The 15,366-nt window shown below is 38.1% G+C and overlaps 1 protein-coding gene across 1 annotated transcript in view; it reads left to right on the forward strand.

The window, feature by feature from the left end:
* LOC108246457 (LIM homeobox transcription factor 1-beta-like) overlaps positions 1–15,366 on the forward strand; it is a 38,242-nt gene that overhangs the window by 20,203 nt on the left and 2,673 nt on the right. The window contains exons 3-6 of the mRNA XM_017434012.3: positions 9,715–9,947; positions 10,856–11,031; positions 12,259–12,336; positions 14,986–15,052. Coding sequence (XP_017289501.3) covers positions 9,715–9,947; positions 10,856–11,031; positions 12,259–12,336; positions 14,986–15,052 — 554 coding nt within the window. The remainder of the gene's footprint in view (positions 1–9,714; positions 9,948–10,855; positions 11,032–12,258; positions 12,337–14,985; positions 15,053–15,366) is intronic.

The raw sequence follows: 15,366 nt of genomic DNA on the forward strand, positions 1-15,366 counted from the left end.
CCAAGCTCTGCTGTGACGCTTGAGCTGCCTTCGCTATTATCACAGACAGATCAAACTGAAGAAGTTCAACGTTATGCAGTAGTGCCTGTTGTGGAAACGGCCACAGACAAGATTTAACATCACTACCGATGGTTGGCAACCTTCCTCTAATACAATTTGAATTTCCCTCCATCCTGGACTCTATTAATGGGAGCTGTTTTCTTCCTCTTTTTCATTTTAACTTGTGCCACTTTTTTTTTTTCTCGAGAAAAACAGACAGCTTTTGTGTGGTCAAAAATAAAGAGCAGTTGCCTACGTGTTTTTTTTTGTTTTTGCATAAAAACACTTTGAGTGGCCAACCGGATTACAAAAACGGGGTAGCAATACATACTACAGCCTAGAAGTAGAACAATATGAGCGTTTTCTACAGCCAGTGCCAATTTTTAGAAATCAGGGCAGCTGATGACCAGTATACAAAACATTTTTTTGGGCCAATATGTATATTTCATTTAAGATAAGACAAGATAAGATAAGATAAGAACTTAAATGGATCAGCCGTGCATGCAAACAGCAGTGCTTTAGGTTCAGGACATTTATTTTAGTTTCAGCCTCAGTGCTCAGGCTTTATTGGTTCAGAAATCTGTTTTTTACAGTTAGAGCTGACCAACATGTGGAGTCTGCAGAACAAGGCAGTTTCCATAGGGGCAGCCACCGAGGCTTTGGTCTTCAACAAACAGCTTCTAGTGTGGCTCTAGACTTTTAGTCTTGTTTGTTTTATAATCTTGTGTGGCACAGCTTTCAGTGTGACTCGAGATTTGTTCCAAGAGTGGCTTCATAGAAACGTTCACTACAGTTCATTTCAGCCCGGCTCTGGACCACCACTGCTAGGGCCACCTCTTTAAAGCTGCCTTGACCCCTGGCCCTGTGCCCTCTGCTTCCACACTGCTCCAGCAGCTTAAAAGGCATAAAGAGACATGGGATTAAAGAGGATAAGAGGACTGGAGAAAGGATGAAGTAGTAAAAACAGACTGTGTGTGTTCCTTCACTGTTCTCTTGTTTGTTCTCCCTCTTCAGGGAGCCGGGTGATCTAAAGGGAGAGGCTGGCTGAGAGGGCGGCAGCTTCGAGTGGCAGCTTGTTGGGGTTTTAATTAGTTGGAGTAATCAAAAGATGATTGTGAATGAGGCAGAGTGAAATAAAAGCGGGCTTCAGAGAGTGGGGCTCTGCTGTTTGCTCACCCAAAGCTCAAGAAGTCAGAGTTAGGCCAGTACTTTCTCTGGGGACTCACTTCAACATGTTTGGTGACAGCTATCAATCAGATGCACTCAATTATTCAGCTTCTGGTGGAATCAGTATTCCCTCAAGCAGCCTGACTGAGGTGAGACCAGAACCCAGTGCGGACCCTAACCCTCACCCTAACTGGGTTTTACACTCTGTCAAGCTGATCGTGAACGAGACAGTGCTAATCATAGCTAGGGGGTGACTGGATTCTGATTTGTGCATAAAAAGCTCAGTGAAAATCAATGAGAGATGGAGCAGCAGGTGCCATTTTTGATTTTGATTTTAAAAAAAGACATGTTATCATTGTCAGTGTGGGTGATGTGAGAGCTGATGAAATCACATTGTAGTAGTTGAAGTGTAGGACAACCGTAGCCTACACCAGGCATATTCAACAAGCGATCTGCAGGCCAGAAATGTCCCTCTTTAAAATTTATTTGGCCCCACAAAGCTGCCAGAATCCCAAACTAATTTGTCTGAATCACTTCATGCTGAAGTGTTCTTGAGCAAGATACTGAACCCCAGACACTTCCTTTCCCATTTAGGTCCTTAATTTTACAATCATGTTGCAATCCTAACAACAACATGTTTATTGGTGTATGAATATATAAATATATATGAATAAAATATAGAAAATGCTGTTTATAGAGTGTAAAATGTACAGTATAATAGCAAGCATCATATGAGTGAGTGAACTGGTGAATGAGACCCTGGAGGGATTAAAAGGGTGATTCTTAGTGTTGACTGTTTATCATTTATCCCACAGTGGCGTACTTAAAAGTGACGTTTTCCCATCTTTGTGGATACTGTATGTCAGAGAGTCAGCCTAAGATGAGTAATGATTTTTCCCAAAGCATTGCTGCATATTGCAAAAGAAGAAAAAAAATGGGTCCAAGCATGAAGCCTAGGGGCATTCCTAAGGTCAGGTATTCAGACACAGATGTTTGCCCTTGTTTTTTTTTCTGCTTTGTTTTATTTTTATTCTAATACATATACTTTACTATACTCTATCTATCTACTTGTTTGTCTGTCTACATCTTTAAAAAAACACCCTGTTAGATCTGATTCAGACTAGTTGTTTCATTTATAGTACGGCCTGCCTTAAAGAGCACAGAAAGTAGGGTGTCATGGTTTACTGTGTCAAAAGATGCAGAGAGGTTAAAAATGTTGACAGCTCAGACACATGAAACAGCTCTAGGTGTTTTTAGGGCTTCTAATGAGGACATCAGAGGGACCACTCTCTTGGCCAGACTTATTTGGTTGTTTGGTGGGAGGAATTCACAGCTCTTTGAAAGCTGTTCTTTTAATAAGCTTAAATATGAATGAGAGAAGCCCAACATGTGTACAATAGACTATTTGACCAGTGGACAGAGGACTTTCTGAGCTGATTTGTTAATCAATTTTCCTAAAATGCAGTTGAAGACATGCTTAATGCCAACAAAGCCCTCCGTACAGCGAAGGTTAATGCATTGGTACAAGAAATCACCTGACGGAGGCTGTCCAGTGGACATGTAAGATGGACGAATGTTAACAAGCACCTTTTACATTTATAGTTTTTGTTATTATCACCTGCCTCCATGAAAGGCGGGCATGTAAGTGATTGGCAGGTGATATTCAAGGAAGGCAGATGCTTTTTCTTAAAGTGAGTGTTGAGTCAATACACACTGATGAGTACTTTAGGGACAGATTCGTTATTTGTCTTACTCAAGGAGACTTTAACACTTGGCAGTAAGTAAATGTAGGAGGAGTATCTGAGAGCCTGGCCATTTTTTCAGTCATTCACTTTATGTATGTAAGTATGTCGGTATATTCGTTGTTGGGGAAATATCAAGTTAACGCTAGGATTCGGTTTCAGTCAGTCTTTGCTCAGAAATGCTGGATGTCCTGTCAGAACAGATGATTTATGAAATATTTATGCTTTCTCTCTGTTCAAAGTAAATGTGCAAGTCTCCAAAACTGTTTTTTATATTGATGTCAGGTTTGTAAGCATTTATGATATTTCATTTCTTTTACCAAACAGTTTTTTTACACACATTTTTTGGTTGGTGTGTTTGCTGTAGACAAAGCTGAATCAGGCCTGTCACATCGCTGATACCAAACAACACCTTGTTAGCGTATCTGAGATGGTACAGGCTTTGCTGCCCGGGGAAGGATAAAATGAGGGTTTTTGTCAAACTGTGCACCAGTTTCTAGTGGCTGGTCACAAAAACCTATATATATCACATATTTACATAAATGCAAAAAGTTGCACAGACATATATTTCATCTAGAGAAATGACACCAAAGTTGTAGTAGTTCACAACTAGTTCTTTTTATTTTTCCACTTTTTTCCATTTCTTAAAATCAAATTGTTGTCATAAGATAATCACAGGATACATAAACGGAAATGATAAGTTTTTGTCACATGTTTGAACAGTTTACTAGCCTGGATTTTAAAGGCCTTTAGAAATTTTCAGATAATTTCACAAGAAATAAAAAATAAAAATATTACCTGAGTGTTAAACTAAGATCACCCTATGTTGACAAAAGATGGACTTGAAGCCATTTTCATCAAATCTTTAAAATCATGTTAAAGCAATTTGTCACGCTCAGAGTATGTGTTGTAAATGACTCTCAGCTACTACCACATCAAATTTAGCTCAGTAAATCTGAGTTACAGCAAATTTAGTGTTTTTTGAGGTCACTTGGCTGTGGTGGGCATCTTTAATTGTGTTTACTAGAAAAGTTAATCAGCTGTAGATGTACATCCAATGAATATATCCTGAAAATGTCATTAAAATCTATGTTGTGATTCATGAGATATTTTGCTAACAGAAGGACAGAGTTGAGTTCAGTAGTAAACAGGAAAATTTTAAACAAAAATCTTGCATAATTTGTCTGTGGTTAGGATATATGGGATCAGCCTCCGCTCCTATCACCCCAAACTTTAACTCAATATTGGTAAAAATGATTGAGTTCCAGCCATCTTTGTGTTTTTTTAAGGTCAGTTGGCTGTGGCGCCCATTTTGAATTGGGTTGACTTCAAAAGTTAGTCGTAGATGTGCGTGCAGTGATTACTTTCTGAGAATTTCATTAAACTTCATCCAATGGTTCATGAGACAGATGGGCAAAAACACCACCGCCCACCTTTCACCTTAAGCGTTCGGAAATAATTACTTGAATTACGATCATTCAGCCATCACTCAGATGATTCTCATAAAAACATTCTTATTCTCTGTATAGAAGTAGATTACAGAGTGCCTACAACAATGTCTCCTGTTCGTGTTTTAGTTTTTCTTTAATGTCATTGTGTGGATGTGAGCTTTGAACAGACAGACGATGAGACGGTGAGAGGATGGGCAACAGGCAGAAAGCTGTCCAATAAGTAGGCTAGCATCACTTAGAGAGGAGGAGTGCAGCTGTCCAAACACTGAGCCCTTTTGTACCTCCCTTCCTCTTAGCTCCTGCCTTCTACCATCATCCTTCCCAGATTCACCGCCTCAAAAGTTTTCTGCGTTTTTTAAATTTAATTGGATTTTTTTTTTTTTTGAGCTGATAGCGATAGTTTAGGGAAGTTCTTCAAAACACCCCAATAAATGAGGTATTGTAGAGTAATCTGAACTTCAAACAATGACATCTTTTTGTGCTTTTCTTATGAATTAAAGTGCAGAAATTCTGCAAAGTAATTCTCGTTGCAAAAGAAATATTCTCATTTCATGCAAAAAATAAATAAATGAATTAATGCTTATATTTACACACCTAACTCTGATATTGTTCTTGGTCTTTGGACATTAAGTATTCCTCCATAATCACCAGCTAATCTCTAACTCTGTTTGTCTGTGATTTCTTAATCAAACATGCATGGCCTTCATTCGGGGAATCGCTGCCTGAAGTTGGTGTTTGGTGGTTAAGAGTGACGTGAACGGCTTCTCTTAACATTTGGTACAAATATCCAAATGTAATTCCAGGTCTTTTCTCACATCTGAGTGTTTAGTTTGTTTTAAAGAAGACGTAAACATGCTGGTTATGTAAAGATTAGGCATAAAAACAATAAATTATGTGTATTTATCATATATATCTGTAGCAAACCAATGCAATTAACATATCATGACACACATGAAGTATCTGACTCGTCACCTTTGGCCAGTTCTACCTCCCATAATGTTTATATATATTATGTTTCTACAGTTTGAGATTTGTAGCCTCATCTGCAGTATTTGAAGGTGGATTTTCACTGCTGGGCTGCAACTGTTAAAGTCTAGTTGGCAGATCAAAATTGCTGGAAAATTGCAAGAAAACAGTCCCATTTTCAGTTCCAGTCTCACTGAATTTTGAGTGTTTGCGAGCAGAAAGCCATGTGGGCCCATTTTAAGAGGCCAAATTTTTTAGAATCAAGGTTTATTTTTGCGTGCACTGCTTGCAGAACTGCATTACAGGCTGCGCACATTATTTTGGCATGTTTTGTGCTTGGTTGGTTAGTTTTTTTTTTCTTATTTTAACTTTTTCTCGTGTTTTTAGATTTATCAGTGTTTCTATATAGTTTGTCTGCCAGTGTTTTCTGTTCTTCAGTGTTGGTGTTACCTGTTTCAGAGTGGCCTTTTTAGCTTTTTTTAATGGTTCCAGCTATTGTGTTCCCACCGCAATGTCTTGCCTTGTCACACACCTGTCAGCCATTTGTAATGACTCGCTTGCTTCCACTTACCAATCATAATATATATAATCCTTGGTTTTACTCATTCTATCAGATCCTCAGCATAGGTCTGTTCAGTCCTGGTATGTGGTTCACGTCCCTGTTTAGTTTTTTTTCAGTTATTAAATACTTTTGGAAACCTACCAGCCTGCCTGCTACCTGCATTCTTGGGTCCTCACCAACAAACAACCAATAAAACCACCAAAAACACAAGAAGGTTCAGACCCGTCATGGACCCTGCCACGGCACCTGTCCAGGTCTTAACCAGTGCCTGTTCCTGAGTTCAAGGAGGTCCTGGGGGACGCCTCTCTCCTGCCTGTTCCAGTGTCTGAGTCCAAGTGGGCCCAGGGGAAGTCCTCTGCAAGGACAGTTCCTGTGTCCAAGTCCAAAGAGGTCCAGGAGGACACCTCTCCAAGTCTGTGATGGTCCTATCCAATGCCGAATCTCAATCACAAGTGCAACGGGTCTTGCGGGACACCTCTCCACTAGACCCAGTTTCCATTGCCCCGGGCCGCCCTCCTGAACTGACTATGCTTTTGGCTCCTTTTATTTGTGTCTCCAGATAGTCGCTGCCTTAACTATTATAGAATGTGGGTGTGCATGTATGCCAGAAAAAAAGGTGAACTTGATGGCAAACAAACTAAGTGCTGTGTGACTCGTTCTGCCGAGCGCTTTGAGTGTTCCTGGGAATCCTCCATATACAGTAAATACAGTCCATTTGGTGTGGCTGCTTATCTCCAATCCTCCAGCTCAGAGTATTTGGAACAAAAGATGATTTAAAAAAAATGCTGTTCTACACTCATGATACTCTCAAAGATTCAAAAGTTATATACGTATAAATGAACAAGCCAGATGAATGGTGAGGAGTTCAGAACAGCCACTGCTTGATTGAAGTTTTTTTATTTGTCTTTTAGAGACCTCGGGGCTAAAAAACAATCATCTTACTTCACAGGTGTCACTGAAAATGCACGATTTAGGAACTAAAAATCCCGTTGAGCATCATTTGCACAGACTTATGCAGTTTTTAATTATGTGAATGCTGAGTCAGCATTCATATAATTGGTGCTACAATTTCTTTTCTTTCGTATTTTTTAATACTTTTTAAAATAGCTAATTTATTAAATGTTTTTGGTTTCAGTGAAAATAATTGGGGTTTTTAATTTTAATACTTTTAGCTTTCAAGTTTTCATTTGTCTAATTTTAACTTTAACAACAGTTTTGCTCATTTTAGCTTCTGTTCTGCTTATTTTAACTCTAACAACAGCTTCCTTAGCTATTTTTTTCTAGTCAGCTGTTAAATTAATTTTCTATCTTAAAATCATAACTTGGGGAACCATTGATAGATTAGCATGTCTTTGTTGTTTGTTTTTCCATTTTTTTTCCACTTTGTGTAATAGTAAAGCTAAATTTGAGAAGCTGATAAAATGTTGTTTCTCATTATTGCAGATTTTTGTGCATCTTGGTTTCACTGTTTTTTTTGGTGAAGGGATCAGATTTGAACTTTAAAGATTTAGAACAAACTGGTCCTATAGTTAATTACGTTGTTTATTAAGGGCCTTAAGGGAAAATACAGTAAATGTGGCAGCTTGAATTTGTCAAATATAAACCAGACTCGCACGGGTTCAGGAAGGATACCTCCTGTAAAGGTCCCCACATCCTTCTCGAACGCTGTCACATTTGGTGTTTAGTGGTTGGAAAATAGTTTCTTTTCTTTCCATCTGAGCCTTTGATGAGACTTCCTGTGGGACATGAGAACATCAAAAAGCATCAGAGGGCTTGAAAGGCTTAAAGATGCCAAGCAGTGGTTCATTCATTTTGTTTTCTGGTCGTTGGTTGTTCAAAAGCTGAAGTTGCAGCGGGACGCACCAATCAACTATAGGAGGGTGACTCACGTCAACAATCCTCATGGATCAGGCTCGTTTCTCACTGATCCCAAGCTGGATGAACAATTTAGATTTTTTTTTTTTTTTTTTTTTGTCAAACCAGTTTTAATCAGTTTTGGGAAAAGAAGCTGGCTTTTTTTAGTAAGACAGTTCTGTTGTGTGTCAGGATTTGGGTGTTTTTTGAGTTGCTGTTTTTCGATTTTCATTATGTGCTTTTCATGTTTTTGTTCTTGTGATCTATGTGTTCAGTTTGTTCTTTGTGTTTCTTTATAAGACGTTCTAGTTTAATTTTGCTCCTTGTGTTCCCTGTGCCACTAATCACCTGCCCTCAGTTCAGTAGATTTCCAGTCAGCCTGCCACGCCCACTTCACCTGTTTCTCATTACCTGTCAGTCCCAGCTGGAGCTCATCTTCCACTCACCCTCAGCCTTTTATATTCTTCTGCTGCTGCTTCATTTCTTTCTGTTTTCTGGTTCCTGTTTGGTTGTTTCTTCTTGGTTTCTTGCCACAGTCCGGTTCACCTCCTTGTGATTTGTTTTAAAATTAGTTCTTTGTCTGCTGCCACGTCAACTTTTTGTTTGTGTTCTAATAAATGTTTTTTTAGATTGGACATGAGTCTGCGCTCTGGGTTTATTTCCCTCGTTCCTGATATTGTGTAACAAGGAGTATGGTTGGTCTATTAAAATATTAGGGTTTGTGGTAAACATGGATGTCAGGTGGTCATAATTTTATGGCTAAATTATGTGTACAGCACTGACACCATAATGCAGCGTGAAAGGTTTTGGTATATTTTACTCTCATGATTTTATAAGAAAATCTGTTATTTTTATGACTCATTGCTATGAAATGTGAGCAATCATGAAACTACTTGTGCGTGGTTGTGTGTGTGTGTGTGTGTGTGTGTGTGTGTGTCTGTTAGTGAACTTTTTCTTTGAACTAGAAGATAGATTTTAATTAAACTTTTAGAAAGTAATCACTGGTTGTACATCGACAACAGATTGACCTTTTGAATCATCTCAATTCAAGATGGCCACCGCAGGTAAAGGACATTAACAAATGCAAAAGTGGATCTAACTCGACCAGTTTTACAGATATAGAGCTGAAATTTGGTGGGGTAGTAACTGAGAGTCATCCTTAACAAATAGTCTGAGTGCTGATGGATCACGTGAGATCTTTGTTTAAAATTTTGGCATGCAAGATGGAGGGCAACTCATTTTACCTCAATATTTTAGCGTGGTTAGATTCTAATTTTCAGTATTTGGGATTTCTTAGGTTTTTGTTTTTTTTTATCATTTTTGTGTTCACTTGCGACCTGTCCAGGGTGTCCGCTGCCTCTCGCACAGTGACTGCTGGGGATAGGCACCAGCTCCCCGAGACCCGGAATGGAGAAGCGGGTAAAGAAAATGGGTGGATGGATGGATGGATTTTTGTGTTAGGTTTTGTAATGGTTTCTGTAGTTCTATTTTAATTCTTGTGATCCCACTCACCCCTCAGCCTTTATATTCTGTCCCTACCATCCTGTCTTCGCTGGTCTTGGGCCACATTCAGGTTTTGCTCCTTGTGTCTCCTCGCGTTCCTCCGTGTTAAGTCTTTTGTTGTAAGTTCTGCTGCCATGTCAGCCTTTTGGTTTCACCTTTATTATAATAAATCAGTTTTTGTATTCTGAAGAGCAAAGATGAGTCTGCAGTCTGGGTTAATTTCTTTAAAAGCTGTCACTAATAACTAACTTAACTTTCGATCAGTGGACAGTCATCAAATATCATAACCATGCTCACGCCTATCATCAGTTTCTTTATTAAAAAGGCAACACTTGTAGGTTTGGTGTACCAAGCTCTGAGTCTTTCTTGCTGTCTTTGTGGTCCTTTGTTGCTAATTGTAATGATCCCTTTTCCTTCTGTCTGTCCTCAGGTTGTTTTCCACTAAATGCAGTGGCTGTCTGGGAAAAATATCACCTACAGAGTTTGTGATGCGAGCTCTGGAGAGTGTTTACCACCTCAGCTGCTTCTGCTGCTGCGTCTGCGAGCAGCAGCTGTGCAAAGGAGACGAGTTTGTTCTGAAGAAGGGTCAGCTGCTGTGCAGGAGCGACTACGAGAGGGAGAAGGACCTGCTCAGCACAGTCAGCCCGGACGACTCAGACTCAGGTATGACCAGAGAATCACTCCTGAGCCCACAGCTTTCTGCACCGCACGGTGACAAGTTTTACAGGAAAATCCTTCCAGCTGAGATCCACTGTGAGTCAAACTGACAGCAAAATGAAACAAGAGAGATTGCTTTTTCTTTGAAAAAGTGAGAGTCAGTGCTGAATGACTGCTGAAATTTGCTGAAGATTTTTTTTTAATTGAACTGTTAAAAATGAAAACAAGCAGAACAGGAGCTAAAATCAAAACAGTCTCTGAAAGTTACAATTAGCGAAACTATTATTAAAAAATTAAAACAGGAGGTAGAAGATAAAATTGACAGGAGAAGCTAGAAGCTAAATTTAAAAGAAAAATATAAGCTTAAAATGGCAAAATTGAGAGTAAAAGGTAAAATTAGCAAAGCTGAAGATAAAAGCTAAATTGTTCAAAGCGATGACTAAAAGCTAAAATTATATATTTTTTAAAAATCACAGGTAAAAGTTAAAATTGCTAAACAGTAGCTTCAAGTTAAAAGCAGCAAAACTACATAAAGCTAAGATTAGCAAAATTGTGGCTAAAAATATATTTTTATCAAAATCATAGCTAGAAATTAAAATTGTGAAACAGTAGCTAAAAGTTAAATGTAGGATGGTAGCTAAAAGTACCATAAGACAAAATTAAATCAAGTATGATGAAGTAGATGTCAGAGAACAATGTTTTGAAAGTTATTGAAATGCTAAAATTCATAACACATTTTTACAGACTTAGCAAAATGAATGGTTGAAAATAGAACAAAGCATGTGGACGTTTGAGGGCAAAAAAACAAAAAAAATCAACAGGAAAATATATATCGATAAATTATAACTAAATATTTACATGAAACTGAATCAGAATACACACAATCAGTTTGGCTCTTTTGTGTTTTGCGACAGATAAAAGCGAGGACAAGGATTTGGTTGTGAAATCAGAAAAATTCTTGGCAGCTGTGAAAGGCGGCGATGACAGCAAGGATCCTCGGCGGCCCAAACGGCCACGCACCATCCTCAGCACCCAGCAGAGGAGAGCCTTCAAGGCTTCGTTTGAAGTCTCCTCAAAACCCTGCAGGAAGGTGAGCAACCTACTGTGCACTTAATGTAGAAGACTATAGATACATTTAACCAACGCTGTGGATTTCTAAAAATGTCGACTCTCATGGAAAAGCTTGTCTATTGTTGCACTCTTGTTTCTGAAGCAGCTTTAATTGTTTGTTTTTTTTCCTTTAATCAGGAAGACAGACATTAGTGATGTTTAATGTTACTGAAGTATTTCAGTAAGCCTAGCATCAAATAGTAAAAAATTAATAAAATTTTATTAAAAAGCATATTAGCTCCAGTGACTCAACCCGTTTAAAAAAGAAACAAAACACAATTTCCACCCAGTTTCAAAGACAAACGTGCTGCTCAGTGTTCACCTTACAATTTATTTACCATCATAAACATCCAATATTTTTCTTTCTCAGCATTTGTAAGACATTTATTTAGTTTTTACAAACGTTACTAATATTGCTAATTCAACTTAAGGGTTGTTGCATTTGAGTGCAGTTAAATATCAAGAAAACGAGAACATTTCTTCCTTCAGCTGCCTCCATCTCCTCCTATCCCAGCATCCTCCTCCGTCTCATCAGCCCTCTGCACATCCTCCTCCTCCTCCTCATCCATGATCCTTCTCTGTGGCCTTCCTCCTTTCTTCCTCCCTCGCAGCTCTACATTCAACATTCTTTATCCAATAATGTCAAGATTTGTTTTCCTGGTTTTTAGTTCGGTGAATCCCTGTGTTTCTGTATTCATTTCTGCCAGTGTTTTTGTTTTCTTAGCCATCTTGTAACCTGTCCAGCCTGGTAGTTAGGTTTTGCTTTGCCACGGTCATAGATGCTCCTTGGCTCCCGGTTTGCCCTGAAATTCATTTCTAATCATCTCAGCTGTTCGGACTCACCAATCAACACTCCCAGCAGATTTAAGCTCCTTGTCTGTCCTCATTTTCTGTCAGGTCCTCATATGTAACTCCCCTGGTCAACTGGAGTGTTGTGTTTCATTTAATAAAATGCATTTCTGGATTTAAACCTCAACCAGCAGTGGAACAATATATCTCTCCTCTGCACATGTTCAAACCATCTTGATCTCTGACTTTGTCTCCAAACCGTCCAACCTGAGCTGTCCTGATTTGTCCATTTCAGATCCTAGAACAAAGGACAGGATATAAATTTGTATGGATCAATGTTAGTTATATATAGATGTATAACACTAACCCACACAGGATTTTACATAAATAACTATTTTTTAAATTTTTTTTATTGCAGGTCAGGGAAACCTTGGCTGCGGAGACCGGACTAAGTGTTCGTGTGGTCCAGGTCTGGTTTCAGAACCAGAGAGCAAAGGTCAGTAAAGCGAGCCCAACAAACCAGTTGGTAGCCTTAGAATTATAAAAATGTTGATTTGCATTATTTACATCGGTCCTTTAAACTTACTCAGATCTGTCAGTGACAGTAGCTTGTACCAAAATCAGTTTCAGTCAATAATGAAAAAGTTTTAATGGGATTGTATCTTCTTTCTGGAATTTAGGAGAAGGAGCCAATTTCTGGGCAGCCAGGCATTTTTCTATAGTTAGTATTTCGATCGTTACCTAAGAGGGTTAATTCGATTTCTCTCCTTGTACCCACCACATAGCCCTACTTGCATATTTAACATTCATGCCAAGGGAAAGAGGCTGAAGAAGAAAGGCTATCTGACCCTTCAATTTTAGGGTCAAATAGATTTTTTTTCTTTTTAAGGGTTTAAACTCTACTGGAAAAGAAACTCACAAATGTAAGTATTTTTACTTAAAAGAACAAACAGCTTTATAGAATAATAAACTTTTCACAACAAAGGTTTTTGCAGTTGAGCTCAAAATATTAAACTCAGAGTTTCTTGTCTGTTTAAAACTCATTTGACAGATAAGCAGTCTGAGCAAAATGATTGTTTTTTTTCTTGACAAGCAGTCATGTAGGGTGTCAAAAAAAAAAAAACCTGGAGCTCTACTCTTTCTCAGAATATCTGTATTCATGTGTAAAGGTGCAGAGAGCCTTGTTTAACCAGGACTGATATGATGATCTGGTTTATTTAGTTTTAAACAAAGCAACATAATCTAGATTATGTTAGGTTAGACTGGAGCAGATTCATAGGTTGCAGAGAGCAGAGATTTTAAAAAGGCTTGAAAAGTTGCCTTTTAAATGTGTTGTCTATAAGGTTCAATACTTTGCCTCATACTGGACACTAAGAGTAAATAATACTTGCAAATGAACAGACAGATGTGCATCATAGATTTAAATCATAGGACCTTGAGAATGACTGTGTGAGTTTAAAAGGCTCAACAAGAATAAAGATGTCTTTGACCAATGGTCTGGTCTCTCACCAAGCAGCTGAGTTTGATGATGGTCATTTGATCATCAGTAAATCAGAAAATTAAATTTAGGTGATTTTTGTGGAGAGTAGAGCAGGAACAACATGACATGTTTAAACTAGAAAAGAGAAATGTCACTGTTTACTGTGAATGTAGAAAGAAAAAAGTGTATCCTGTTTAACTACTCATACACTAATCAAACACCTCACAAGCTGCCGTCTCTCTACTTCTATATTTTCTGGTCGGTTTTGGTCTCAAATCTCCTCCAGTCTCTCCTTCTGCCTGCTGCTTTCTCCAAAGGCCAAACTACCACCTACATTGCGGATGTGTCATTTAGTCCATACATTTAGGTCCTCCTGTCCTGCCGAACAACAATTCATGGCTCAAAGTGGTAGTTCAGATCTTTAGAAGTGGAGTTCTGTGGAAAGATTACAAATAATTCATATATTTTACGTAGTGTTTGTTTTGCCTCAGTTTGAAGAAATATTCATTAAAGGTACTTATTTCAATTTTTTATTTTTCTCATTGATGGTTAATGTGTCTTTAAATTAAAAACTTGTAAGCAAAACTTGTGACCAGCTGCCAACTACCACCTGTGTTTGTTTACCTACGGAAATGGCCGAAGTGACTGAAAACACGTCAACAACGGTGACGTTCATGGAAGAGCCGTTTGAGATGGAGACGTCTGAAATTTTTGAAATGGTTGTGCAAATTTACACTCTGACCCTTTTGAGTAAAGTACACAGGTAGATTTTTTTAAATCTAAATTAAAATAGACTTAAATAAGTTGGCTTTAACCCATTTTTACAGAAAATATCAATTTAAGTGTGTGTGGTCTCATTCGTTCTCATTTCTCTCACGTTTAGCAGCAGATTCAGTCTCGTATGTCTACAAAAATGTCCCCTAACCTTGCTCGAGTCCACCATATTTGTTTACCTACACAAACAGCCTAACATAGGTCCGTCATGTGACTCAAGGTTTTAGCTGCTTTTAGACCGATTCAGCAGAGGTTTTTGTTTACATTGAGTACGTTCCTGCATTTTAGAATTGCATATCAGTGTATCTGACACAACTACTGGAGTAAACTCTTCCAAACTGCACACTTTATAGTTCAGGATAACCTTTTTTGTTTTTCATAGTTTCCAATGCTGACGTATAATTCTGACCAGATAACAGATGGAGTTGGGGCTGGAGCCAAAATAGATTACTATTGGTTAAAAAAACAAATACTCCCATCTTAACAATGCCATAGAGGTTCTTGAGAACAGTGTTTTACAAGCCTTTACACTAATGTCAATTTTGCATTACATGTTTTTTACAGTTTTACCAGAATTTGTCGAGCTATCTGAAGCAGGAACCATATTATTTATTTATAATCTCTACACAGAACCTCACTTCAGAAGATCTGAACTGCGTGTTTGTCGGACAGTTTTCATTGCGTTTCTACTAACTGCTGCTGCTTTTTGTTGCCCCTAATGTATTCAGGGCAGATAGGCCACCTTGAATGTATATTGACCTTAAAGTAAAATGCAGCCGTATATTAAATGCTTGAATTTTTTTTTTCCATTTAGAAGAAGCATTTTTCCGATACGGTTGCTCTTTTTTGGTGTTGTCTTCGAGCACAAAGCTGCTACTGTTTATTTTGCAGATGAAGAAGTTAGCTCGTAGACAGCAGCAACAGCAAGAGCAACACAACAACCAAAGGCTCAGCCAAGGTAAGGATATATATATATATATATATATATATATATATATATATATATATATATATATATATGTATCATCAAATTATATATCCTGTAGTGCTTAATGTGCTCTTATGACCAAAAAAAAAGTACTTGTGGAACCTGGAACATGTCCATTCTAATTGTAATGACAGTGATTAGTGCGAGCTTATGGGGCGCTGTTTGTAAAGGAGCTTGTGCTAAAAATTCATGCCTAAATTTTGTCACATTTAGCTTCAAACACTGTTTAAAAATGTAGTGTTGATTTTCTGATGTCACTTTTTACAACATTTAGATTTAACATT

The sequence above is a fragment of the Kryptolebias marmoratus genome, linkage group LG14 (assembly GCF_001649575.2).
Source record: "Kryptolebias marmoratus isolate JLee-2015 linkage group LG14, ASM164957v2, whole genome shotgun sequence".
NCBI classification, from domain to species: domain Eukaryota; kingdom Metazoa; phylum Chordata; class Actinopteri; order Cyprinodontiformes; family Rivulidae; genus Kryptolebias; species Kryptolebias marmoratus.